At 58.3% G+C, this 21,488-nt stretch overlaps 1 protein-coding gene across 1 annotated transcript in view; it reads right to left on the reverse strand.

Annotated features, from left to right (window-relative positions):
* Nucleotides 1–21,488, reverse strand: part of PER2 (period circadian regulator 2) — a 39,835-nt gene that overhangs the window by 10,457 nt on the left and 7,890 nt on the right. Inside the window, exons 2-18 of the mRNA XM_043877008.1 lie at nt 19,306–19,547; nt 18,617–18,679; nt 17,548–17,702; nt 15,686–15,807; nt 14,467–14,668; nt 10,801–10,852; nt 9,567–9,709; nt 9,178–9,256; nt 6,783–6,889; nt 6,050–6,203; nt 5,720–5,828; nt 5,028–5,153; nt 4,416–4,500; nt 3,494–3,656; nt 3,281–3,408; nt 2,379–2,543; nt 1,173–1,430 (exon numbers count right to left, since the gene is read on the reverse strand). Of these exons, the coding sequence (XP_043732943.1) occupies nt 1,173–1,430; nt 2,379–2,543; nt 3,281–3,408; nt 3,494–3,656; nt 4,416–4,500; nt 5,028–5,153; nt 5,720–5,828; nt 6,050–6,203; nt 6,783–6,889; nt 9,178–9,256; nt 9,567–9,709; nt 10,801–10,852; nt 14,467–14,668; nt 15,686–15,807; nt 17,548–17,702; nt 18,617–18,679; nt 19,306–19,529 (2,335 nt within the window). The 5' untranslated portion in view covers nt 19,530–19,547. The remainder of the gene's footprint in view (nt 1–1,172; nt 1,431–2,378; nt 2,544–3,280; nt 3,409–3,493; nt 3,657–4,415; nt 4,501–5,027; nt 5,154–5,719; nt 5,829–6,049; nt 6,204–6,782; nt 6,890–9,177; nt 9,257–9,566; nt 9,710–10,800; nt 10,853–14,466; nt 14,669–15,685; nt 15,808–17,547; nt 17,703–18,616; nt 18,680–19,305; nt 19,548–21,488) is intronic.

The raw sequence follows: 21,488 nt of genomic DNA on the forward strand, positions 1-21,488 counted from the left end.
CTGGCCGTGGGCGTGTGGGGACGTCCCCTGCCGGCTGTGCCACGTGCCAGAGCAGACGGTTCAGGCCAAGGCGAACGGCCAAGTGGGTGGAGGTTCTGCCGTCACTCTGTCTGTCTGGTGTTCTTCCTACAAGAGTCTATCTCCCGCTGTGACTAGGACTTGCAGTGCTGGGCTCCGGGGTACCAACCCGGGGTCTGGGCAGGGCTGCTGGGGACAGCTGTGCGGCCTGGGCACTGCAGAAACTGCCGGACCGAGGGGGCAGGAGGTGCTGGGATTCTGCACCAAGCCGGGCTTCCGGGCTGCGGGGGTGGGGGCCTGGTTCCTGGTTTCCACAGAGGTTCCCTGTGCACCTTCAGTAACCCTGGGTCCAGGCAGGAAGGAGGAAAGGAGAGCGGGAATGGTATAATCTTCCAGTACAGGGTCAGCCTCTCACTCCTGGGACACCCGTCTCAGCACATCTGCCCAGAGGCCAGGGGAGCTGGGCCCTCACGGTGTGGGCCCCCTGGGCTCGTAGCTCTGATCCTTGGGTTGGGGCCTGGAGCCCAGGGGAGAGCTGGCATCTCCGATCAGCTCGGCCCTGACCGCAGGGCCCAGGAAGGCGGCTGTGGGTTGGGAGCCCGGCTCCTGCACCAGATGAGGGGCGAGGAAGCCAGCCTGCTCCACCACAGCCCCGTGCTGGCTCTTCACACCCCCCGGGCTCTGTCTGGCTCTGGAGTCTGCATGGCAGCAGCGAGGCCAACCCGCCAGGAGGGTGTGCGTTCTGAGGAGAAGGGCACCCTTTCCTCCTGCAGTGTCATCCGGGATCCCTCCTTCCTCAGGAGCCTGACGTCAAATGCTCCTTCCCTGGGCAGTGAATTCGCCCACCTGGTTCTCTGAGGGAGGGAAGGGGGGGGGTGGGGTCACCCAGGCAGAGAATGCCTGGCAAGGCAGGAGGGCAGTCGCCCGGCCCTGAGTTTCACACGGGGTGGGCTGGGCCTGTCACCACTGTTTATAGCACAGTTCCCGTGGGAACACAGGTGACATCCCCGCGAGTGTCAGTGCTCAAGCTCCAACGGCATCTTACAAACGCCCGTGTCCTAAGGAGGGGCGCTCACCGTCTGAAAGCAGCATGGGACACAGCAGCGTTAAGAACAAAGTTAAAACCCACTTTTAGTTCAGATGTCGTCACTTACTTCTGTCGCTCAAGTGCCCCTTGGACCTTTCTTGCAGATAATGATGGCAGCGAGACTGGAAAACATGGAGTTTCCTGATTTCCCGGAACCGCAGCAGGAAGCTCTGCTCCTCCTTCTGGGTGTGGGCGGCCAGCACCTCCTTGGTGAGGCCCAGCTTCCGGAAGGCCTCCTGGTCCTGGCTGAGGCCACAGGGCAGCGCAGGGCCCACTGGGCACTCCAGAGACTCGGGCCCGCTCGCAGCAGGATCTCCCAGCGGCTCTGGAATAGCGGACGCGGAGCTCTCATCCGCAAGGGCCCTTCTGCCCGAGAAGGGCTGAGAAAACGTGCACCACTCCCACAAAGGACAGAGTCTCCCACAGAAGACTCCCGCACAATGCCCACAGCATGGGGCTGACGCTCAAGATGCGTCTGCTCAGCTTTCTGAGAAAGCTACCAACCAAAGCCAACAAGTGGGGACATGAAGACACGTCATGTGGGGGCTCTGGAATCTGAGCCCCTAAACTGAGCTGTCCTCTAACCTGGGGGCACCTGGAGTTTCAGCCTCTGACAGTGAAGACACTCCAGGCTGTCTTGGGCTTTCGGAGCACAGGAGGTACCCGGCCCTGTCCTGGCGTAGGACCACAGGCCTGACAGTGTGGTCAGCAGAACCGTGGGGGCAGGCAGGATGGGGCCCGTGGGACTACAGGCCATCCTGAGGGGGGCTGGCCACTGGCCCTCTGATGTGGACTCTCTCCCTCATCATGCCCTTCTTCCAAGCAAAGAACAGGTTCAAGCTGGTTCTCCTCTAGGTGTCTGAAGGACAGCTCAGCGTATCGCCCTTAGCTGTCCTGTCTTGGCTCCTGTCCTTCAACGGGAGGGCCAGGCTCGCCACCCCACCCATGGCAGTCGGGAGGTCGGGGGGCCTCGTCCCTGGGATTCTCTCGGCCCCAACCAAAGGGGAATCCTGGCATCACTGCTCGGTCCCAGGAAGCCCCTCCATGTTGACACCTGAGCCTGTCACAGGGGGAGCCGGGCTGTGGCGGGGGCGGGTGTTGCCACCCCCACCCTGCATGGCACGTGCCTGGACTTCCTGGACACCCGCTTACTGGGCCACGTGGGTGCGCCTGCACTCAGATACACTTAGGATCTGGGGGCGGGCGTCAAGCCCCTGCTCTCCACGGTCAGCGTCAGACTGCTCCCGCGGTCGCCAGGACGCGGCGCGCGTACCCAGCTCGGGCGGCGGCTTCTTGTCCCCCACGTGGACGATGGTGCTGCTGTAGCTGCACTGGCTGCCGAGGGACGCCACGCTCTCCGCCTTGCCAGGCAGCGTCAGCGACGTCAGGCGCGCACTCACGTCCGTGCGGCCCTTCATCGGGGAGGGCGATGCTGCCTCTGCAGGAGAAAACGGAAGCAGACACAAACCGCGGTAAGGGCGAGCTGCTAGGACAAGAAGCACGGAGGCCAGCCGAGGGGGCGCTCCAGGACCCCGGGGCTCAAGTCTGCACTCGACCTGCCAGGGGACGCCGTGTCCTCCAGGGAATGGCACAGAAGCAGAGACTCAGAAATGGGGATGACGGCACGCTGACACCCTGAGTCCTCTGGGAGGAGGCAGGCGCCTGGGCTCAGGGCCTCTGCCGGGGCCTGTGGGGAGCTCCGCCTTGCGGCCAGGGCCCCTCTGCCGAGGGCAGGAGAGCAGCTGGGCTTCCCCTGCAGGCTGGGACAGGCCTCACCAGTCGCCCAGGCTTCCATCAACCGTGGAGACCCTGCTTGTGGTCCTGCTGAGGACCACCAGCGATAGCCGCACATCCGATCTCTGACTCCTGGGGCCGCTGACACTCAGAGGCCAGTCCTCCTCTGAGACGCCACGGAAACAGGCCCGCCCGAGAACGACACCCTGGCTTCCAGCAGCCCGGGGGATCCTGTCCTCTAAGTCCAGTCCCCTCTACCTCCAGCTGGTAAGAAAGTTCTGAGCCATTTTGGTCATTTAAATCAACAGCTGACACCCCGACACGTGTCCCTGAGGCCGCTCAGAACCCACAGGGGAAGGGAGAAGGGGCCCCGGGTGCTCAGATAAGGCCTGATCCCGAGAGAGGGGTAAGTGCTGGGTACAGCTCAAGCAGACACGGTACCTGCAGCGTGCAGCCCGGGGCCCGCAGCGAGGGCCTGGCGCTTGTCACTGGCCTGGGGCGTGGCGAGGCGCGCAGGGAACTCGCACTTCCTCTTCAGGGTGGCCGCCTCGCTGCAGCTCTCCAGGTACCTGCGGGGGGTTGGAAAGGGCTTCATGTAACCGAGAGTCCGACCGCGGGTGCCGCTGGTGGGGAGGGAGGCCAGAAGGGCCGCACCTGATGACGCTGTCCAGGCAGCTGATCTGCTGGTAGGAGCCGGCCGGCGGGTCCCTGCAGGCCAGCTCCTTGGGAGGGCTGACCTCGGGCGGGCTGGCCCTGGAGCTGTCCTTCTCCACAGCCGCAGCAGCTTTCATCAGAGTCGGGGAACCGCTCTGCATTTCTGGAGCAACAACATCATTCTTTCCATTAATACCTGTTTCCCCCAGTGCCCACTCTAAGGTTACAAAGCATTTCAATTCTACTGAAAGAGAAGACCGGGGCTCAGCAAATGCCTCAAAGACACAGAGACCCCGGGCCAGCCTGGGATTCATGCCACCCTGCCAGGCCAGCCTGGGATTCAGGTCACCCCGCCGGGTCAGCGGAGGGAGCTCTCTCATCCCCACTTGGTCAGGGTTGTCCCCAGGTTCAGGGACTCAGCAGTGGGAAAGGCCAATTCCTACTTGAACCCCTGAAGATCACAGGAGCTTTGTGGTCCATCGATATTCCTGGCCTCGGAAGGTTTGGTCTCTTCCAACGTGACTCGCCACGTGGTGAGTGGGATCAGGCCTGGGGTGCAGGGTGGGGCACCCAGGAGCAGAGCCGGCACCCCCACCTCAGGCAGCTGGGCCTGGACTGTCTGCGGGACAGCTGGGCAGCCCCCGGGCAAGCATCTGCTCACGTGGCTCAGGGCCACTCTGCAGAGTGGGACGAGGGGGTCGTGGGGCAGAGGCGCACACCTGGCTACACCTCGTGGGCCTCCGGGGGCCGGGCCCCCGGGACAGGGGCTGTGGTGTGGATCCCAGGCTGAGCCCTGTGTCAGCACAGAAGCGAATGGCCCAACTCAAAGGGGAAATTCCCTGCATCCAGAGCTTGAGTCACACCCGCCTCCCCGTCTTGCCACGCTGAAGCCTCACTAAGGAAATGCTGGATCACTTGGTACCTGAAGCAGGCTTGCTCTTTTGTTCTCCAGATTCATCAGGGTAATGAATTTTGCTTTTGGCCTTGTTACCATTTTTACAAATTTCCTTGAAGAAAAACAAAAACAAATGAACACATTATTCACCCCAGGAGACCCTGCAACCTGTGCCCTACAGGCTGAGAAAGAAAAGCCCAACTAACCCCAGGAACAGAGAAGCAAGTTCGAAATGAGATCTGAGACCCAAACAAAGCAGATTTTACGATTCTGAAGAATAATAAGAAATAAAGTGAATGTTAGGCTACTCTTTCTTCTTTTTAATCCTAATCCTTCAGTTTGATCTTCAGTTTTATCTGAACGTTAGGTTATACTTTCTTCTTTCTAACCCTAATCCTTCAGTTTGATCTTCACTTTTGTCTGATTGCCTGCTTTAAATAGTTCTCACCCAAACCTGTAGCCACAGCTTGCAGTGCTCCCACCCTTTCAAGGCTAGAGAGTGAGTCCCAGGTGAGCCGAGTTTAGAGAAGCCAGAAGCAGCTGAGGTCGGACAGGCTTGGCCCCAGCGAGGACTGGTCTCAGAGCACATGGTCACCCGCGTCACAGGTGATGGGCAGAGGGGGACCTCGGGGCACGTACAGCTTTCCTCCGGCGGGGGTCCTCCTGGACGGCGCTGTCGCTGGAGGATGTCTGGCTCATGAGATGCTCATGGGACCCGTTGCTGCCCAGGCTCCCGTAGCCGCTGGAGCCGCTGTGGGGCACGGGCTGCGGAGACAGTGGCAGGAGGAGTCTGGACAGGTGGGGTGTGGCCCCCCCACCGAATCTCAGAGAGGCCGTAACCTGCTGGCAGGGGACGGGGGGCGGCCCTCGGGGGGCACCAGGTGGGGCCGGGCTCGGACCCAGGGTTGGGCAGCAGTGGGCTCCCCGCCTCCAGCCATGGGGCCGGGCCTGGATCCCAGTCCCCAGGGAATCCATGGCCACGGGGTTCAGAGACAAAACAAGGTGCCTGACAGCACCCCCAGCCCCTGGGAACCGAGAAGCAGGAAGTCGCTCCCCCGGGGCCCACGTGCTCACAGGGATTCTTCCTGAGGGCTGTGTCCCTAAGGATGGGAGGGGGTTTCTCCACCCCTGGGGCCAGCTTGGCTTCCCAAGTTGGAGGGACACTCCCACCCACCTCCACCCATGAGGACCACACCCTCCAGCCACTTGCCCAGGGGGGGCGGGTTGTGGACACCAGCACCAGGGGGCAGGAGATGGGCCTGGGAAGGAGGGTGGGCCCTGGCCTGGGGGCAGCCCCGGGCTGTCTGGGGGGCGGGGGGCAGCACACCCACCTGCAGCAGCAGCCGGTGGATCTGCTCCGTGAGCTCCTGGACGCCGGGCTGAGGGGCCTTTTCCTCCAGGCCCAGCGGAGCAGAGAACACGTCCTCGTTCAGAGGCCCCCTGCGCGGTTTCCATTTGTCTCCATGAGTCGGGCCCCTGCCTCTCCTCCCTGCAGACCTCCCAGGCTGCCACCTGCCCGCTCCTCACTCCCTCCTCCCACTCGCTGTCCCCCTGAACGAGGCCCCGCCCACCGGGGGCGGGGGGCAGATCCATGGTGGGAGGTGACCTGGGTCTGGCCCCCCACCAGCTCCCTCACCGCCCCAGGCCCTGGGAGCACTCACACTCTCACTCTGTGTCTCCCAATGATGAAGGAGATCTTCCTGCTCCAGGGGTTGATGAAGCTGGACCAGCTGGTGTCCAGCGTGATGTACTCCCCGTTTCGGGCACGGAAACGGAGCGGGGAGTAGTCGAAAGGCTGCCCCCCGGACTGCACGACTAGGGGAGGGAGAACAGAGTTCAGGATGTGAACAAATGCAGCTGGTGCTTGCAGTAGAAGACACATGGAGAGGCACTTAATTTTGGAATCATGTGAAAACTCAGGAGACACCAATACCTCTTCAAAGCCACCTCTGTGAACCTTCTGTTTTGCCTTAGGCTGCACGCGGCGCTGCTTGCAGCAGTGTCCTAGCGGATTTTAGGACACACGCCCCTGCGAGCCTCACTGGTCTTCTCCCAGTGGGATCTCAGTGTTGCCTGTCTGTGGGCTTGTAGGACCGGGGTCATCCACTCCCCTGGCCTGGGCCAACCGCCCTACTCCCCCACGCCCCACCAGCTGACCCTGTCTCCTTTCTTCCTGCCTGCTGGCGCAGCCAACAGTCAAAACAGGACACCGAGGACTCAGGCCGTGGGCTACTCTCGACCGACCGACAGTGCCAGGACTCAGGCAGGCGGTGGGGTAGCCCTCGCCCGCAGTCCCCGGGACCAGTCCTGGCGGGTGCTGACCTCGGGAAGACACCCCCAGACTGCACCAGCTTTGTCTGCGCCCCCAGGAAGGACTTCGAGGAGGGGACCTACTCTTCTTGTGGATGGCGAGCATCAGCGGCCTGTCGCTGGGGTGCAGCTGCACGAGGAGGGGGGTCTCGATCAGGTCCTGGGGCAGGTGGCCCAGGAGAGGGACGGCCCTGCAAGGCAAGCAGCACGGGGTCACGGCCGCGCTCAGCACGCCGGCCAGAGCACGGCCTCCAGGAGCGGCAGCTGGCCCGTCATCTCCAGGACGAGGCCGGCTCTGAGTCCCCTAAAGACCAAATCTGGGTACCGGTGCTGACGAGGCAACAGTCAGGCTTTCATTAACTAGCAAACCAAGCATGCTGCATCCTGAGGGTCTGCGACCAGAAGCTGGGTCCTACAGGGCCCTGCCCGTCACAGGCTCAGTGCTGAGACCTGATTTCCTGAAAGAGTCCATCATGATGACGTTTTTGTTTTCTTCTTCTAAGATCTTTTCCTTTTAGTGTGTCCTAAGTTTGGCCAGAAGGAAATGGCAACCCACTCCAGTGTTCTTGCCTGGAGAATCCCAGGGATGGCGGAGCCTGGTGGGCTGCTGTCTATGGGGTCGCACAGAGTCAGACACGACTGAAGTGACTTAGCAATAGCAAGTTTGGCCAGACGTGGCTTGACACGGACTTTCTAAAGCAAGTTTGCCTGGACCAGGGCAGCCTTGCCCATGGGCATCTCCCCAGCTCCAGGCATCCTCCTGCCCTACCTGTGGCCACTGCGTCTGGTCCCCAGGAGCTGCCGTCGCCGGCTGGGCCCCTGCCCTGTGCCCATCAGGTCTTCCCTGGGTGCAGCTGTCTTGCTTTCTGGGCAATGTTTTACACTGAACTTCTGCAGTCCCCCTCCTGCCTCTGTGCGTCCTGTCCCCTCTGTGAGTCCAGCACCCTCTGGTGGCTCAGGTCCTGTTGCGAGCGGCATCTCAGTCTCCCTTCTCAGGCCGGTCCCCTTTCATCCCAGCAGCTGCTTCTCAAGCTGACTTCTGCTCACATGGAGCAGCTTGTTCTTCCCTTAGAGCAAAGCCTCCCTGTTCTGTGTGGGGAGAACTTCCTCGTGGGAGTTCTTTAATTTCCTCCTCCTTGCCTGGGGCACGTTCTGGGCCTGGTATTCTCCTTTGGACAGGATGTACAGCACATCCTGGTCGAGGCCTGTCCAGTGGGGAGGAGGAGGGGAAGGGGAGGAGGAGGGGGAAGGAGCCCTGGCCAGCCTGGGCTCCATGGGCTGGACTGTCTGCTGGGCTTTGCTGAGCCAGGCTCTGCAGCCTCTTGGCCCACAGTGACCAGCTCACCAGGCCTCCTGCACACAAATGAGTAAACACCTGGGGCGGCTGCAGACAGGAATGCTTAGGCTTTTGGAGGAATAGAAACTATCCTGCGATTGCTTCACAAATGCAGCTCCCAGGCCCCAGCCTCCAGGATCCTGTCCCCAGGGAGGCGGGGCCTGGAACCTGCTCCTGGAAGCTGCAGGTGGCTGGTTGTGCACAGCTGAGCAGCCTGGGGCGGGGGAGGCTGACGGGCGTGGCTGCCAGAGAGCAGAACTTCCCAGCAGGCCACCTGCAGCCAGGGGCGGGGGGCACCCGGTGTCCCTGGGCCTGGTGCAGGCGGTGGGGGGCCTAACCTTGCACAGACACCCTGCAGAAAGCCCAGCAAGCTCCCTGTGGGTCTCCCCAGGAGACTTCTCCCCAGCCCTGCTGGCGGCAGCAGCAGCATCCTGTATGTCTTCATGCATGTGCCTAGGAGCTGAGGAAGTCACACGGGGACCCTGAGCCAGGCCAGTGAACCCAGAGCCCTCAGAACGGTCAGTGCTCCTGAGCCCAGCAGGGCCACGGGCACCGACTACAGCACCCTGCACCGAGGACCCGGGCGGGGAGCGCGGGAGGGCTCTGGGCAGAGGTACGGTGGTGGCCGCTCCCCGCAGCGGCCCGTGGCAGGCAGGCTGGGGACGCACCTCTGCTGGGGCCCTGCCAGGGTGCCTTCAGCTTCAGTCCTAGCACCGTCCAGGCGTGTGGTCCCTGGCCACACCAGCCTTGACGTGTGCGCCCGACTTTTGAACAAGGTTTAAACAAGGGTATGTAGACAAGCTCAACTAGAATGATGACCAGCTCCCCAGCATGTCTCATCTACGTAGCGTCCATACCTTAGGAGGTTTTAGTGTGATTCCATAATTATTTCATTGTCTACGTATAGCTGAGTGTTTTCATTGATTATTACGTATAACATGCAGCCTAAGCTTTAACTAAATAGCTTCAACATCAAAATCATGAAAGTTCATTCAGCTTTATTTGGTTATTAAGTAACTACCAAGACAGTGATGAGACACGAACTGTCTGGGGCGGGGAAGCTGCTGCTGTGAAGGGTACAGCACTGACTCCAAGACCAGCGGGAGGGGGAGGTGAGCATGGGGGGGTTGCTGCCTGGCTTACCTTTGGTCCACATCCTGGAATAGACAGTTTGGCGAATGTGTGGTCGTAAAAATTCTCTTTTCAGGAGGGATTCTAGGGGCTGAAAGAAAAGAATTTTGCACAGACTTTTGACTTGAATGTAGTTATATTAGAACATAATTTGTGGTGGGGAAGGGGAGGGCACCCACGGTCCAGCCACGCCTGGACCCAGCGAGAGATGCGGGGCCTAGTGCCTCTGGCCGACAGGGGAGGGGGTGTGGACGGGCTACAGTGACACAGGTGGGTGCCGACCGATCTGGAGGGAGAGGAGACTGCCTGGGGCGGGGAGAGGCGGGGGGGCCGGGAGCCCGCCTTACAGACGCGGCTCTGAGCCGCGGACGGAAGCCGGGGCGCAGGCTGGCCCGCGTTACCTTCGTAGCCCGAGTGCACTCTCTCCGCCAGCAGCACGCAGCTCAGCTGGCTCTCCGCGCCCTGCCGCTCGCGCACCTGGGCCAGGTAGGGCGTCACGCGGAACGGGTGGTAGTGGACCTCGCTCTCGTGGTTTTTGCCGACACTGCAGAGGAGGGTGGGAGGAGAGGCCGGGGATTAGGGCAGAAGGACCCGTCCTCTGTTGCTGGTTACCTCTCCCCCAGCAGCGCTGCCGTGTCTCAGCATCCTCTACTTATTGCACAGATGTCCACGGAGCCGAGCCGGGCCGCTCACTGGGCCCCTCACCCAGGCCGAGTCGGGCACGCTCCCTCGGTCTCTGATCTGTGCCTCCAGCCTGCAAGAGGGTCTGCGACCCACCACCCTGCTCCTCTGTCCTTGCCCTCAGACGCCTGGGGACAGCGAGGGGACCATCAGACAGTCACTGGCCTGAGCAATGGGAGTGCTTCAGGGGCCCTTCTCTGGGGCAGTTTGCATTTTAATTGGGGGAAGGGCTGCTGCTCCAGTGCGGGGGTCCTGGCCCCAACTCCTGAGGGTACGCGACTCTGCTGGGGCCACTCCTGACACTACAGACGGATGTTCAACGGGTCCCTTGATTTGGGGCCACAGACCTATGGGCTCTCCCTGAGAAAATACACTTAGACTAAGGGTTTCATGAGCTTCTGGGGTCCTCACAGAACCTGAGGGGAAAGCTGTGGGCTCTCCCTGAGAAAACACACTCAGACCAAAGGCTACACGAGCTTCTGGGGTCCTCACAGAACCTGGGGTTCATGCCTTTCCAGGGCGGGGGGAAGCTGGCCAGTTTCCCAGGTGACGGACTGTAAGTCTGGGCTGCCCAGGCTGACGTTCTTCATGAGGAGCAGCTCAGTCACCGCACTGTTGACCCATCTCTCCTAACTCTCCGAGCACATTTAACAAGAGGCTCGGGACTTCCCTGGCAGGCCAGTGGTGAGGACTTACTGCTTGCACTGCCAGAGCCCCGGTCCGATCCCTGGGCGGGGAACTAAGGCCGCACAAGCTGAGCAGCATGGCCAACAAGTGAAACAAGACAGAGCGGCTTGGCCTATGCAAGCGTGTCTTCAGGCGGACTTTTCAGGACCAGGCGTGCCGTGCGGCAGAGGTGCCCCTGCTGAGCCTCCGCCCCAGAGAACGGGGCCTGGGCGGGCGGCGGGGCGAGGGCACTCCCACTTCTTCCCCACCTTCAGGAGCTGGGCTCACCTGATACGGCAGAAGAAAGACTTCTCCTCCATGCATTCTTGAGTAAAAGAGTCTGAAAGAGAAAGTCCCAGTCACTCCGCCCGTCACACGGCTGACCCCGGAAGGTGCTTTTATTGCCCACAGACGAGGCAGGAGCAGGAGAATCGAGAGTCAGGGTGTGAAGCCGGTTTACCTGCCACGGAGAGGAGCCCTCGGGGTACAGACCTCTGACTTCAGTCCTGACCGAGGTGAGGTCTAGTTCACGAGCGAGCACTCACCAAACCACGCCGTGCTAACAGCACTGCCCCAAACACACCAGCTAGTGACAGATTTAACCTTGGGACGTGTACTCACTGGTGGGCAGAGTGTTTGCATGTAAACACCCAAGTATCTCAACCCAAACATTTCTGGGGGGATTGCTATTCTTCAGTTGCTAAGTCCTATCTGACTCTTTGCGACCCCACGGACTGCAGCACGCCAGGCCTCCCTGTCCATCACCATTTCCGGGAGCTTGCTCAAACTCACATCCATTGAGTCAGTGATGCCATCTAACCATCTCATCCTCTGTCATCTCCTTCTCCTCCCACCTTCAATCTTTCCCAGCATCAGGGTCTTTTCTAATGAGTCGGCTCTTCGCATCAGGTAGCCAAGGTACTGGAGCTTCAGCTTTAGCATCAGTCCTTCCAATGAATATTCAGGACTGATTTCCTTTAGGATTGACTGGTTTAATCTCCACGCAGTCCAAGGGACTCACAAGCGTCTTCTCAGGCATTACGAAAACATCAGTTCTTCGGCGCTCAGCTTTCCTTATGGGTCCAACTCTCATATCTGTGCCTGATTACTGGAAAACCATAGCTTTGACTATAGGGACCTGTGTTGGCGAAGTGACAACTCTGCTTTTTATTACACTGTCTAGGTTTGTCACAGCTTTTCCTCCAAGGAGCAAGTGTCTTTTGATTTCATGACTGCTGTCACCATCTGCAGTGATACTGGAGCTCAGGAAAATAAGTCTGTCCTTGTTTCCATTGTTTCCCCATCTATTTATCATGAAGGGATGGGACCAGATGCCATGATCTTAGTTTTCTGAATGTTGAGTTTTAAGCCAGGCTTTTCACTCTCCTCTTTCATCTTCATCAAGAGGCTCTTTAGTCCCTCTTCACTTTCTGCCATAAGGGTGGTGGCATCTACATATCTGAGGTTATTGATATTTCTCCCAACAATCTTGATTCCAGCTTGAGCTTCATCCAGCCCGGCATTTCACATGATGTACTCTCCACAGAAGTTAATAAGCAGGTTGACAACATACAGCCTTGATGTACTCCTTTCCCAATTTGGAACCACTCCATTATTCCATGTCTAGTTCTGTCACTTCTTGACCTGCATACACGTTTCTCACGAGGCAGGTAAGGTGGTCTGCAATTCCCATCTCTTGAAGAATTTTCCACAGTTTGTCGTGATCCACATAGTCAAGGCTTTAGTGTAGTCAATAAAGCAGATGTTCCAGAGAGTTCTGGAACTCTCGTGCTTTTTCTGTGATCCAAAAGATGCTGGCAATTTGATCTCTGGTTCCTCTGCCTTTTCTAAATCCAGCTTGAATATCTAGAAGTTACTGGTTCACATACTTTTGAAGCCTCGCTTGAAGGATTTTGAACATTACCTTGCTAGTATGTGAAATGAGTGCAACTGTGCGGTAGTCTGAGCATTCTTTGGCACTGCCTTTCTCGGGGATTGGAATGGAAACTGACCTTTTCCAGTCCTGTGGCCACTGCTGTGTTTTCTAAATTTGCTGGCATATTGAGTGCAGCACTTTCACAGCATCATCTTGTAGGATTTGAAAAAGCTCTGCTGCAATTCCATCACCTCCATTAACTTTGTTCATAGTGATGTTTTCTAAGGCCCACTTGACTTCACACTCCAGAATGTCCGGCTCTAGGTGAATGATCACACCATCATGGTTATCCGCGTCATTGAGACCGTTTTTGTACAGTTCTGTGTATTCCTGCCGCCTCTTCTTAATATTCTTTGGTTCTGTTAGGTCCATACCATTTCTGTCCTTTATTGTGCTCATCTTTGCATGAAATGTTCCCTTGGTATCTCTCATTTTCTTGAAGAGGTCTCTAGTCTTTCCCATTCTATTGTTTTGTAATAGAAGCAACTCAGGGCATTTTACAGCTTACATCAATCCTTACTTTAAAATTTAAATGTCTAGCAAAAATATGAGTTCAACCCGATGATCTCATTAGAGATGAAAGAACAGTGTTTTCATAATAAACACAACTTAAGAAAAGAAATCTTAATTTGGTCGTTCTCATAAAGCTTCCTCTACTCAAAACAAAGAAACCAACGACAACAACAACAAAACGCAAGGAAAAGTAGACAATTACTGGTTAGGGAAAATGATATAAAATTACTGGCCTGGAAAGGCCTTATTTTCTATTCATATAAAGACTCAGCCCCAGGCACCCCAGGGGGACGGTGCCAGCCCGTTCACGCTGTGAGCCCGCACGCAGAGCTCCCTCCCTCCTTGCAGCGACCCCGAGCTGAGCAGTCCTCCTAACACTGGCCACAGTCTTGAGTGAGCTGGCTGCACAGCTCCTGGGCTGGGGCTTCAGGAGAAAGCAGACGGCTCGACCCCTGAAATGTGATGCGAGCGTCCCCTCGTTATGAGTCAACCTGGGAGCAAACTGTGCTCTGGCCCAGGTTGTCTGGGCTCATGTAGGAACAGCTGCTGAACTGGGGTTCTGACAGCGATGGTGACGGCCTTGCTGCCCGGAAGCAGGGGAGGGGAGCACCACGGCATGGAGGGACCCGAGGCCCAGGCGGAGGTGGACGTGGGTGGAGGAGCATCTTGATGAGAGCAGAGACCTCATCCAGGAGTCAAGGACAGGAGTCAGTTTTGGGGGACGCAGCCAGGGCTGGCTCTTGGTCGAGATCATGACTGAGGTTCAGCTTGTCTGGAGCACTCCTGGTCCCGTCCATTTCCTGCTTGTCTCTCCTGACTCCCTGGGGCTTCTCCTCTTCAGGTCCATGTCAGCTTCGAGAACTCAGAGCCCAAAGAGGGGCTAATGACCGTCCAGGCGCAGATGGACAGACACTGCAGGACAAGCACACATGACACTTGGCCGTGAGAGCCTGTGGCCAGGAGCAGAGTAGGGCGGGCTGGGAGCCCCGGGGCCTGGGCATGCAGCCGCCGTGGTGCAGACTGGAGCCCACGGAGCCCGGAACACCCAGCTGGGTCTGAGCTGGGAGGACGGCGTGGTCTGTGTTCACGAAGCAGCCTCGCGGAGGTGCTGAGCTTCCCCTCTGCGCTGACATCACCACACCGCCTGCAGGAAGCCTTCCAGATGTGCCTCTGTCCTTCCCCCCTCCCTGTAGCCTCGCCTCCAGACTTCAGCTTCCATCACCTTCCTTTCCAAAACACCTGACATCCCTTAAAGTCTTCTGAAGCCGTTTTCCCTTTCTGAAATCTACAAGGACTTTTTCCCTAAATTATTCTGAGCAGACAACCTTTAATCTTTCACCTGGGACAGACACGCCGGTCCCTTTGGGAGGGCACACTGGGGGACTGCAGTGGAGTCCAGTGGAGGGGAGGCGGGCAGCGGCCCCACATCAGGGGTCACCCTGCCCGGCCCCCACCCTGCTGGGCCGAGTCCTCCTCCCATGCTGCCCAGGGAGAAGGGCCCTCACCTGCTTGGCGGCGGTCGCTCCAGGGCGGCAGCTTGTACGGCGTGGTGGAGCTGTGGAACACGCTCACGTCATGGGGTGCCAAGAACTCCACAAACTTGGCGTCGTAGAAGGTGTCCCTCTTACAGCGAAAGATGGAGGCCACTTGATCAGAGATGTACAGGATCTTCCCGGTCACCAGGGACACAGCGGCCGCAAACATATCCTGGGACGCGGAGAACGTGGCTTTGGTGAAGCCAGGCAGGAGAGGACTGGACAGGTCACCCCCCGGAGTTGGGGTCCCTCCAGAATCAGACCGAGGGATGGGCAGGGAGCAGGACAAGTGAAGGGTCGGGGAAGCCTCTGGACCCCTCTCCCCGGCCTGGACCACAGTGGCTGGACTTCTTCTCTCACATATACAGAGTCCCAATGGGATACTGTTTGGAAAAACCCGTGGGGTTCCACTGCCAAGCAGAACCCCGCCTGTGGGAATCCTCTGCAGCTGTCGCCTGCCCTGTCTTTGGGCATGGCACTGCTGGCGGCCCGCCCAGGTGACCCGGGAGGTGGCAGGGGCCTCACCCCCGCTCCCCCCGACTGTCAGCCACGACCCTTTGCAGCGCATGTCTCTCCCGGGCTCAGAGGCTGCCTGGGGGGCTGGAGGCCGTGGCGCCCCGGCCCAAACTCAGGCTCTCCTGGCCAGCTGGCCCTCTGAGCTCAGGGCTGGGGTTCCCCAGGGGATAAGGGGCTCCCCGGGGTTAAGCTGCAGCGGGGGCACTGGGGGAGTGACCTCGGAGAGTCAGGAGTCCCTTCCTTCTCCAGGCCAGCCCTGCTGTGCTTCTGGGACCTGTGGGTCCCCACCTGCCCTTAAGTCTGCTCTCCCGACTGAGAACTGGGAGTGACTCACCCCCCTTCCCCGACCTCAGGGTGGGCCCCACCTACGGGCTACTTGTGTCCTTCCCCTTCCCCCATCACGTGGGGCCCCCCCCTATTTTGGGGGCTCACTCCCACACCCTCAGGTGTGGGGTGGAGTCGGCTGGGCTGCGAGGGGTCGGCCTCAGAGAGCGGCACCGGCTGGCACATGGCCGCTGCTTCTGAATCCCTGACTTATGCTCTTTTTTTTAAAGTAAGGAACCCATTTCCTGAAACTCGCGGCCCTGCTGCTATGAAGCCAGGGCTCGGCCGGCTCCCCCAGGGAGACTTGGCCAGAGGAGGTGAGCTTTCTGGGCTTGGATCAGGCGCTCACCACATTCTTCACGATGAACTCGGAGGTGACGCCCTCAATTTCGTGCACGGTGTAAGAGGGCACGTGGGTGCTGCAAGGGTGGTTCTCGCTGGACATCAGCAGCTGGTAGTACTCCTCGTTGGCTGCGGAGAGACCACGGGGAGGGCTGAGCGCAGTGCCTAACTCATGCCTGAGGGCTCTGCCCTTCTCGTGAGAAACTGGGCAGAGAACACAAAGAGTAAAGGCTGAACAAACAGAAATCCAGGTTTTTTTCCCCTGAAAAATCAGAAGGCCTTTGATCACCGAATCTTTTAAATCATTCTCAGGAACTTCTCAGAAACATGACCACACAGCCCACCTGAGCTTGTGTCCCCCACAGGCCTGTCTTCGTGATGCTATCACACACCGCTGTTTCCAGGCAGGACAATGTGACAGCCCCCTGTTCCCACCCCCCCGGCGACCGGATGCTCCCATCTGGACAGACTCGACTCTTAGAAACACAACTGGCATGGAAATAACCCAGGGAACAAAGTATTCACAAGAGAACCGAAGATGCTGACCACTCATCCTGGGACCCGTACAGGCTGACAAAGCCACTCTGCCAGAGGGGCCCCAGGTGAGCGGAGCCCAGGCTGACCAACTTCCGCAGCTAAACCATCTAGAGGTGACCCCAGGCGCGGTGTCCTGGGCCTGGACTCCCGGGGGTGGGCTTCAGGCGGAACAGTGCACTAGGAACGCTGGCGGCTCTTGCGGGTCACGCTTTCCTTACCTGCCCGGAAACAGGGGCACCTGTGGTTACCTGAGACCCAGGGCAGGGGCACCGGCTCGGTGGAAGGCCAGGTCACAGAGCTGCTGAAGGAAGACTAAGCTCACTGGGAGCTATTTATGGGATGTGGAATTTACTGAAATGTAAGGCATCTGAGCTTGCGGACACAAGCATGCTGGAGCCTGCAGTGTTTGCAGTAAATTCCCACACCACCTCTGTGGAGAGTCCAGCACGTGCCAGCTCAGGTAAAGGCCTCAGCCGATTTTGCTGTGTGCATGCTCAGTCACTTCAGTCGTGTCCAGATTCTTTGTGATCCTGAGGATTATAGCCTGCCAGGCTCCTCTGTTCATGGGATTCTCCAGGCAAGAATACTGGAGGGGGGTGCCATGCCCTCCCAGGACATGCCCTCCCATGACCCAGGAATCGACCTCGCATCTCCTGCATTGCAAGTGGATTGTTTACCGCTGAGCCACCAGGGAAACCCTTCGCTTCTGCTGACGGTTCTGAAAGCTCTGCCGTGTTCTTCCATCTAATGATAAAATCCGAACAGACCCACAGAGGGAAGTGGCATGTGGATCACGCAGGCTGTTACTGTCTGGGATGGAAAGGGGCACAGGGCCTGCCCTCCCGCCTTCCTGGCAGGAAGACCACCACAGGAGAAACTCAACACACTTAGAAAAATGAGGCAATACCCTCTTTGTATCTTCTCACATGACTTTTTAAAGGTAAGCCCTCAGCGGCAGGCTGGGTTGGGTGTGGGAGGTGCTCACAGCCTCAGCCCACACGCACATCAGAACTCTCTGGCCAGAGCCAGGAAGGCGCTGGACACTCCGGAACGTGACAGGACCCCAGACCAGGGTACAAAAGCTCCATGTTGCATTAATAAACAGGTTTCTTTATTGGCTGGTTTTCTACCTGATTTTTTTTTCTTTCCTCTAAAAGTCACGTATAATAGAAAACTTCTGATGAACCGAGGTTTTCAACGAACTGCTATTTCATCAGACTTCTGTGATTTCCTTATGCTATTTCAGGACTGAATTTCAGAAAATCAATCCAGTCTAAGCTCTGATCTGGGGAGATCTGAGACTTACTGCTACAGGTTGGAACAAACACCTACCTTTCACCTGCTTCACGCTCCTCAGGGCATACTTGAGGGTCGCCAAGGTGCTGGCCTTCCCCTTGGCCTTCCTGTCCGCGGGGAGGTGGACCTTCAGCTCCTTCAGTGTTTTGATGAGCTCTTTGTGGGCATCGGCTTTGGTGGACTGCTGGCTGCTGTGGAGTTGAAGAAGGACGTGAGCACCCTGAGTGCTGCCTTCACCGTGCCTCTGGCCGCGAGGACCCTGTGGTCTGCGCGTTCTTCGTGGGCATGCAAGCTGCACAGGCGCCCTGCCAGCTGTGAAACCAGCACTGTCTGCAGACACGCCTGTGTGCTCGCAGGGAGAGGGGCCGTCCTGGGAGCAGCAGTGCTCTAACCAGGTGAACGCTGGACGGCATCCTTCCTGCTGGCTCTTCTCTACCAGCAAGGCCTAGTGGTCCACCCACCGCCTGACCAGCCCACCCCACTGCTGAGCTGTCCTCCTTCTGGTCTCAGACAGAGAAGGAGTGAGTGAGGGAGACCCCAGGGTACAGAACGGCGGCGTCCTGGGACAGGATGTGAACAGTGAGAAGAGAGGAGAGGAGAGGAGACGCAGTTTACAAGGAGCATCTTCAAATCCAAGGATACAGAGACAGAGGGAGACAGGCTGTTTAGACAGAGGATCCAGAGAGTGATGGGATTGGGCCTCGGGGGTGATGGCATAGCGCCCCCAGGCTTGGGACTAAGGTCTGAATTTTGCCCCAGTGGTGATGGGAAATCATCTGTCAATATGAAATTAAGGACATGTTTGTCACAAACACCTAAAAAAGAGGTCAGGAATGTTCCAGGTACGTGTCTGAGGTGCAGATAAGGCCTGCCAAGTCAGACCCAGAGGAGCTGCAGGCCTGGGGCACAGTCAGGGGCTTGGAGTAGACCGAGGGGTCAGTCGTCTGAAAGGAGGAGGCTGGATTCACAGAGGGCATCGCTGCTCAGACTGACGGGCTCCAAGAGAAGCTCAAAAACAGTCACTTCACCCCCAAAACCTCATCTCACGACAAACCTTTTGACCTCTCTGAAGGCTCTGAATGGAGGGAGTGGTAACTGGCCTTACCTGCAGCCGCTGGTGGACAGGTGGTGTTCAGACTTCGCCATCATCAGGCCAAAGGTTTCTGGACTAAAAGAACAAAAATAAATGCAAAACTCAGAGGAGCGTGTCCATCTCCGTCCTCCCCATCCACCCAGGGATGACAGGCTGGACCACACCGCCCAAGTCAATTAGGAACAACATGAGGTAAAGAGAAAACGAACGGAAAACCTCTGGATATCAGATAAGGAAGTGCTGGGCGATACAAACCCTAGGCTAGAGTAGCAAGTTCATGGTCTGTAAACCACTCAGCATCATGCAGGGTTACCTGACTCTTCTGCCTCCCGAGATCTTGTCGGGTAGATTATGCATCTACCACAATCCTACACCCATGTCACCGTTATAAGGAAGGACAGACCTCAGGAGAATTTAGTTGTTCTGCGTTAATAAGACAGGATGAGATGGTTGGATGGCATCACTGACTCAATGGACATGGGTTTGAGCAAGCCCCAGGAGCTGGTGATGGACAGGGAGGCCTGGTGTGCTGCAGTCCATGGGGTCGCAAAGAGTTGCACACAGCTGAGCAACTGAACTAAACTGAACTGAGTTAATAATATTTTCAAAAGTCTTGAGACACTTGGTCATCATGACTTAAAGACTGCAAAAGCACTCCCATTACCACCGAGTGAGACTCTGAGAAAACAAGCCACACCCACCCATGGGCCCGCGGCCCAACCAGCAGCCCCAGGTCCCGGCCGCTGTCGTCACAGTCGCTGCCCTGCGAGTCCCGCCCCGTTGAGCCGTTCTCATTGGTCTCGTTCCCACTCGAGCCACTGCCCATGTCCATGTCCTCCTGGAGGGCGGCTTGGCTGGTCCGGGGCTCCGCGGGCTCCTCGGAGGGATTGCTGGGGCTGGGCGTGTAGTCAGCACATCCGTTCATGCTGGCTCCGGAGCAGAGCTGGCAGAGCAGAGACTGTAGTCAGGCACGCGAGGGCAGGCGGCCCGCCAGGAGGGACACCCTGTCGGAAGCCTCCTCCAGGTTCGCTGGAGGACGCGGGGTCAGCGGTGTGGCTCCTGTGCCCTGGGCCCCCAACTGCCCTGAACTGTGAGGGCGGCCACAGCCCCGGACACCCCCTTGCTGATGGCCCTCCGGGGATGGGGGTGCAGTGGAGCTCAGAAATCTCAGCCATCACACGTTAGGGGAGACCCAGAGCCAGGCTGCGGGCGGGAAGGCTTCAGGGGAAAATGAGGCTGGGGGTGGTGGTGGTGGGAGCCCTCACGGTGGCGGGGGGCGTCCATAAGAGGCCAGCGTGGGGCCCACACCTTGCGGGGTCCATGCAGAGCCACGGATGCGTCGGAAGCAGCAGACTCTGGGAACTGCGTTTGTTAATTTGGACAGAAAGTTTTGCTTCGGGGCTCTGGGCGGGTAGGTGGGAGGAGAGGGGCTGGAGAGAGAGACTGACCGGTTGTAGGCTGGGGTGAGTACAGACAGCGAGGACCCAGGGCAGGAAGGCTGCATGGGAAGCCTAAGGACGGGGGACCAAGAGGTCACAGGGTGAAAGCAGGACCCCGAGGGTGCCTCCCCAGGGTCCCGGCAGGACACAGACCCTCCTGCAGACCCGTAGAGAGCTGGATGGAGGCCCGGCACGAGAGGATGTGGTCAGGGTTAAGGAAACTGCAAACGATGCGCAGCTCTGGGGAGACCAAGTGTGTGTGTGGGGGGGCTGTCCTCCCCGCTGGGCCTGGAGGGGCCAGCGGGGCCACTGAAGCAGGGGCACCAGGCAGCCTGCAGCCTGGGGGTCAGGGCATAAACCCAGGCTCCACTCTCCTCCTGACCTTGGAGGTCAGGAAGCCAGAAGGTGGGGGGATACACAGACGTGGGCCCCAGAGACCAGCCTTGGCCCCAAGCAGTGGCAGGAGAGCTGGAGGGCCCGGGCAGCGGTGCCTTCGGCGGGGGGGGGGGGGGGGCGGTGTCCCTGGAGGGCAGAATGTGCCCCCTCAGCTTTCCCGTGCTCGGGAGCCTGGACTAGAGGCCACAGGGAGAGGACTCTGGCGGATGGTGGCTCTGCAGACAGTGTGGGGGGCGTAGCACGCGCTGGCTCGGGTAACCCCCATGGTTACTGTCCACAGTGCATCAGGATCCCGTTGCAGGGAAAACAGGCAGTGACTTGCCCAGGGCCACACACACAGCAAGAGACAGCGCTGGATTCAGGGCCCCCTCCTCCCCAAGGATGGGGCCCACACAGAATCCAACCACAGCACTCTTTGTAAAACAAAAACAGCAGGTCTGATCAGACCCTGCCTGGTTCCCGAACCAATCAGCAGAAAGGAGCCAACGTGCGGCTTTGGAAAAGAAGTGCAATGAAGACCACAGAAATACAACCTCCAGGGCACAAGGAAGCAAGGAAGCTTAGGACAGTGCCGGTTCTGTATCACAGACAAAATCAAGAAATGATGGATTCGATGAAACACGTAACAACAGATGAGCTAAAGCTGCAACCTGCGGTGAAAGGGTCACATTAGAACAGAGAATCAGAAAGATAAAGTTTTGACTCAGCAGCGGGAAGGATGAGAGTGAGAAACGTTCTAAACATGCCCAGGGAAAGGGCTGATGTTAAAGTCACCTTTTTTTACCTGCAGATAACAGCTGTTTCTGCAGAAGACACCATAACGATGAGACAGAAACTACAGAGAGAGACACGTGGAAGGAAACCATCCTGAAGACAGATCTGTATGTGCCTGGCTCCCTGAGCACCCAGCAAAATCACGTGAGGAGTCGAGCCCAGCTGCGCCTTGATGAAACGATGTTTTCAAGGAAAAAGAAAATTCTACCCACGGAAAAAGCAAACAGTTTCCTGCGAAGGACGCTAAGTCACGCTAGTCTTGGACCTCTCTGCTG

The sequence above is a fragment of the Cervus elaphus genome, chromosome 20, assembly GCF_910594005.1.
Source record: "Cervus elaphus chromosome 20, mCerEla1.1, whole genome shotgun sequence".
NCBI classification, from domain to species: domain Eukaryota; kingdom Metazoa; phylum Chordata; class Mammalia; order Artiodactyla; family Cervidae; genus Cervus; species Cervus elaphus.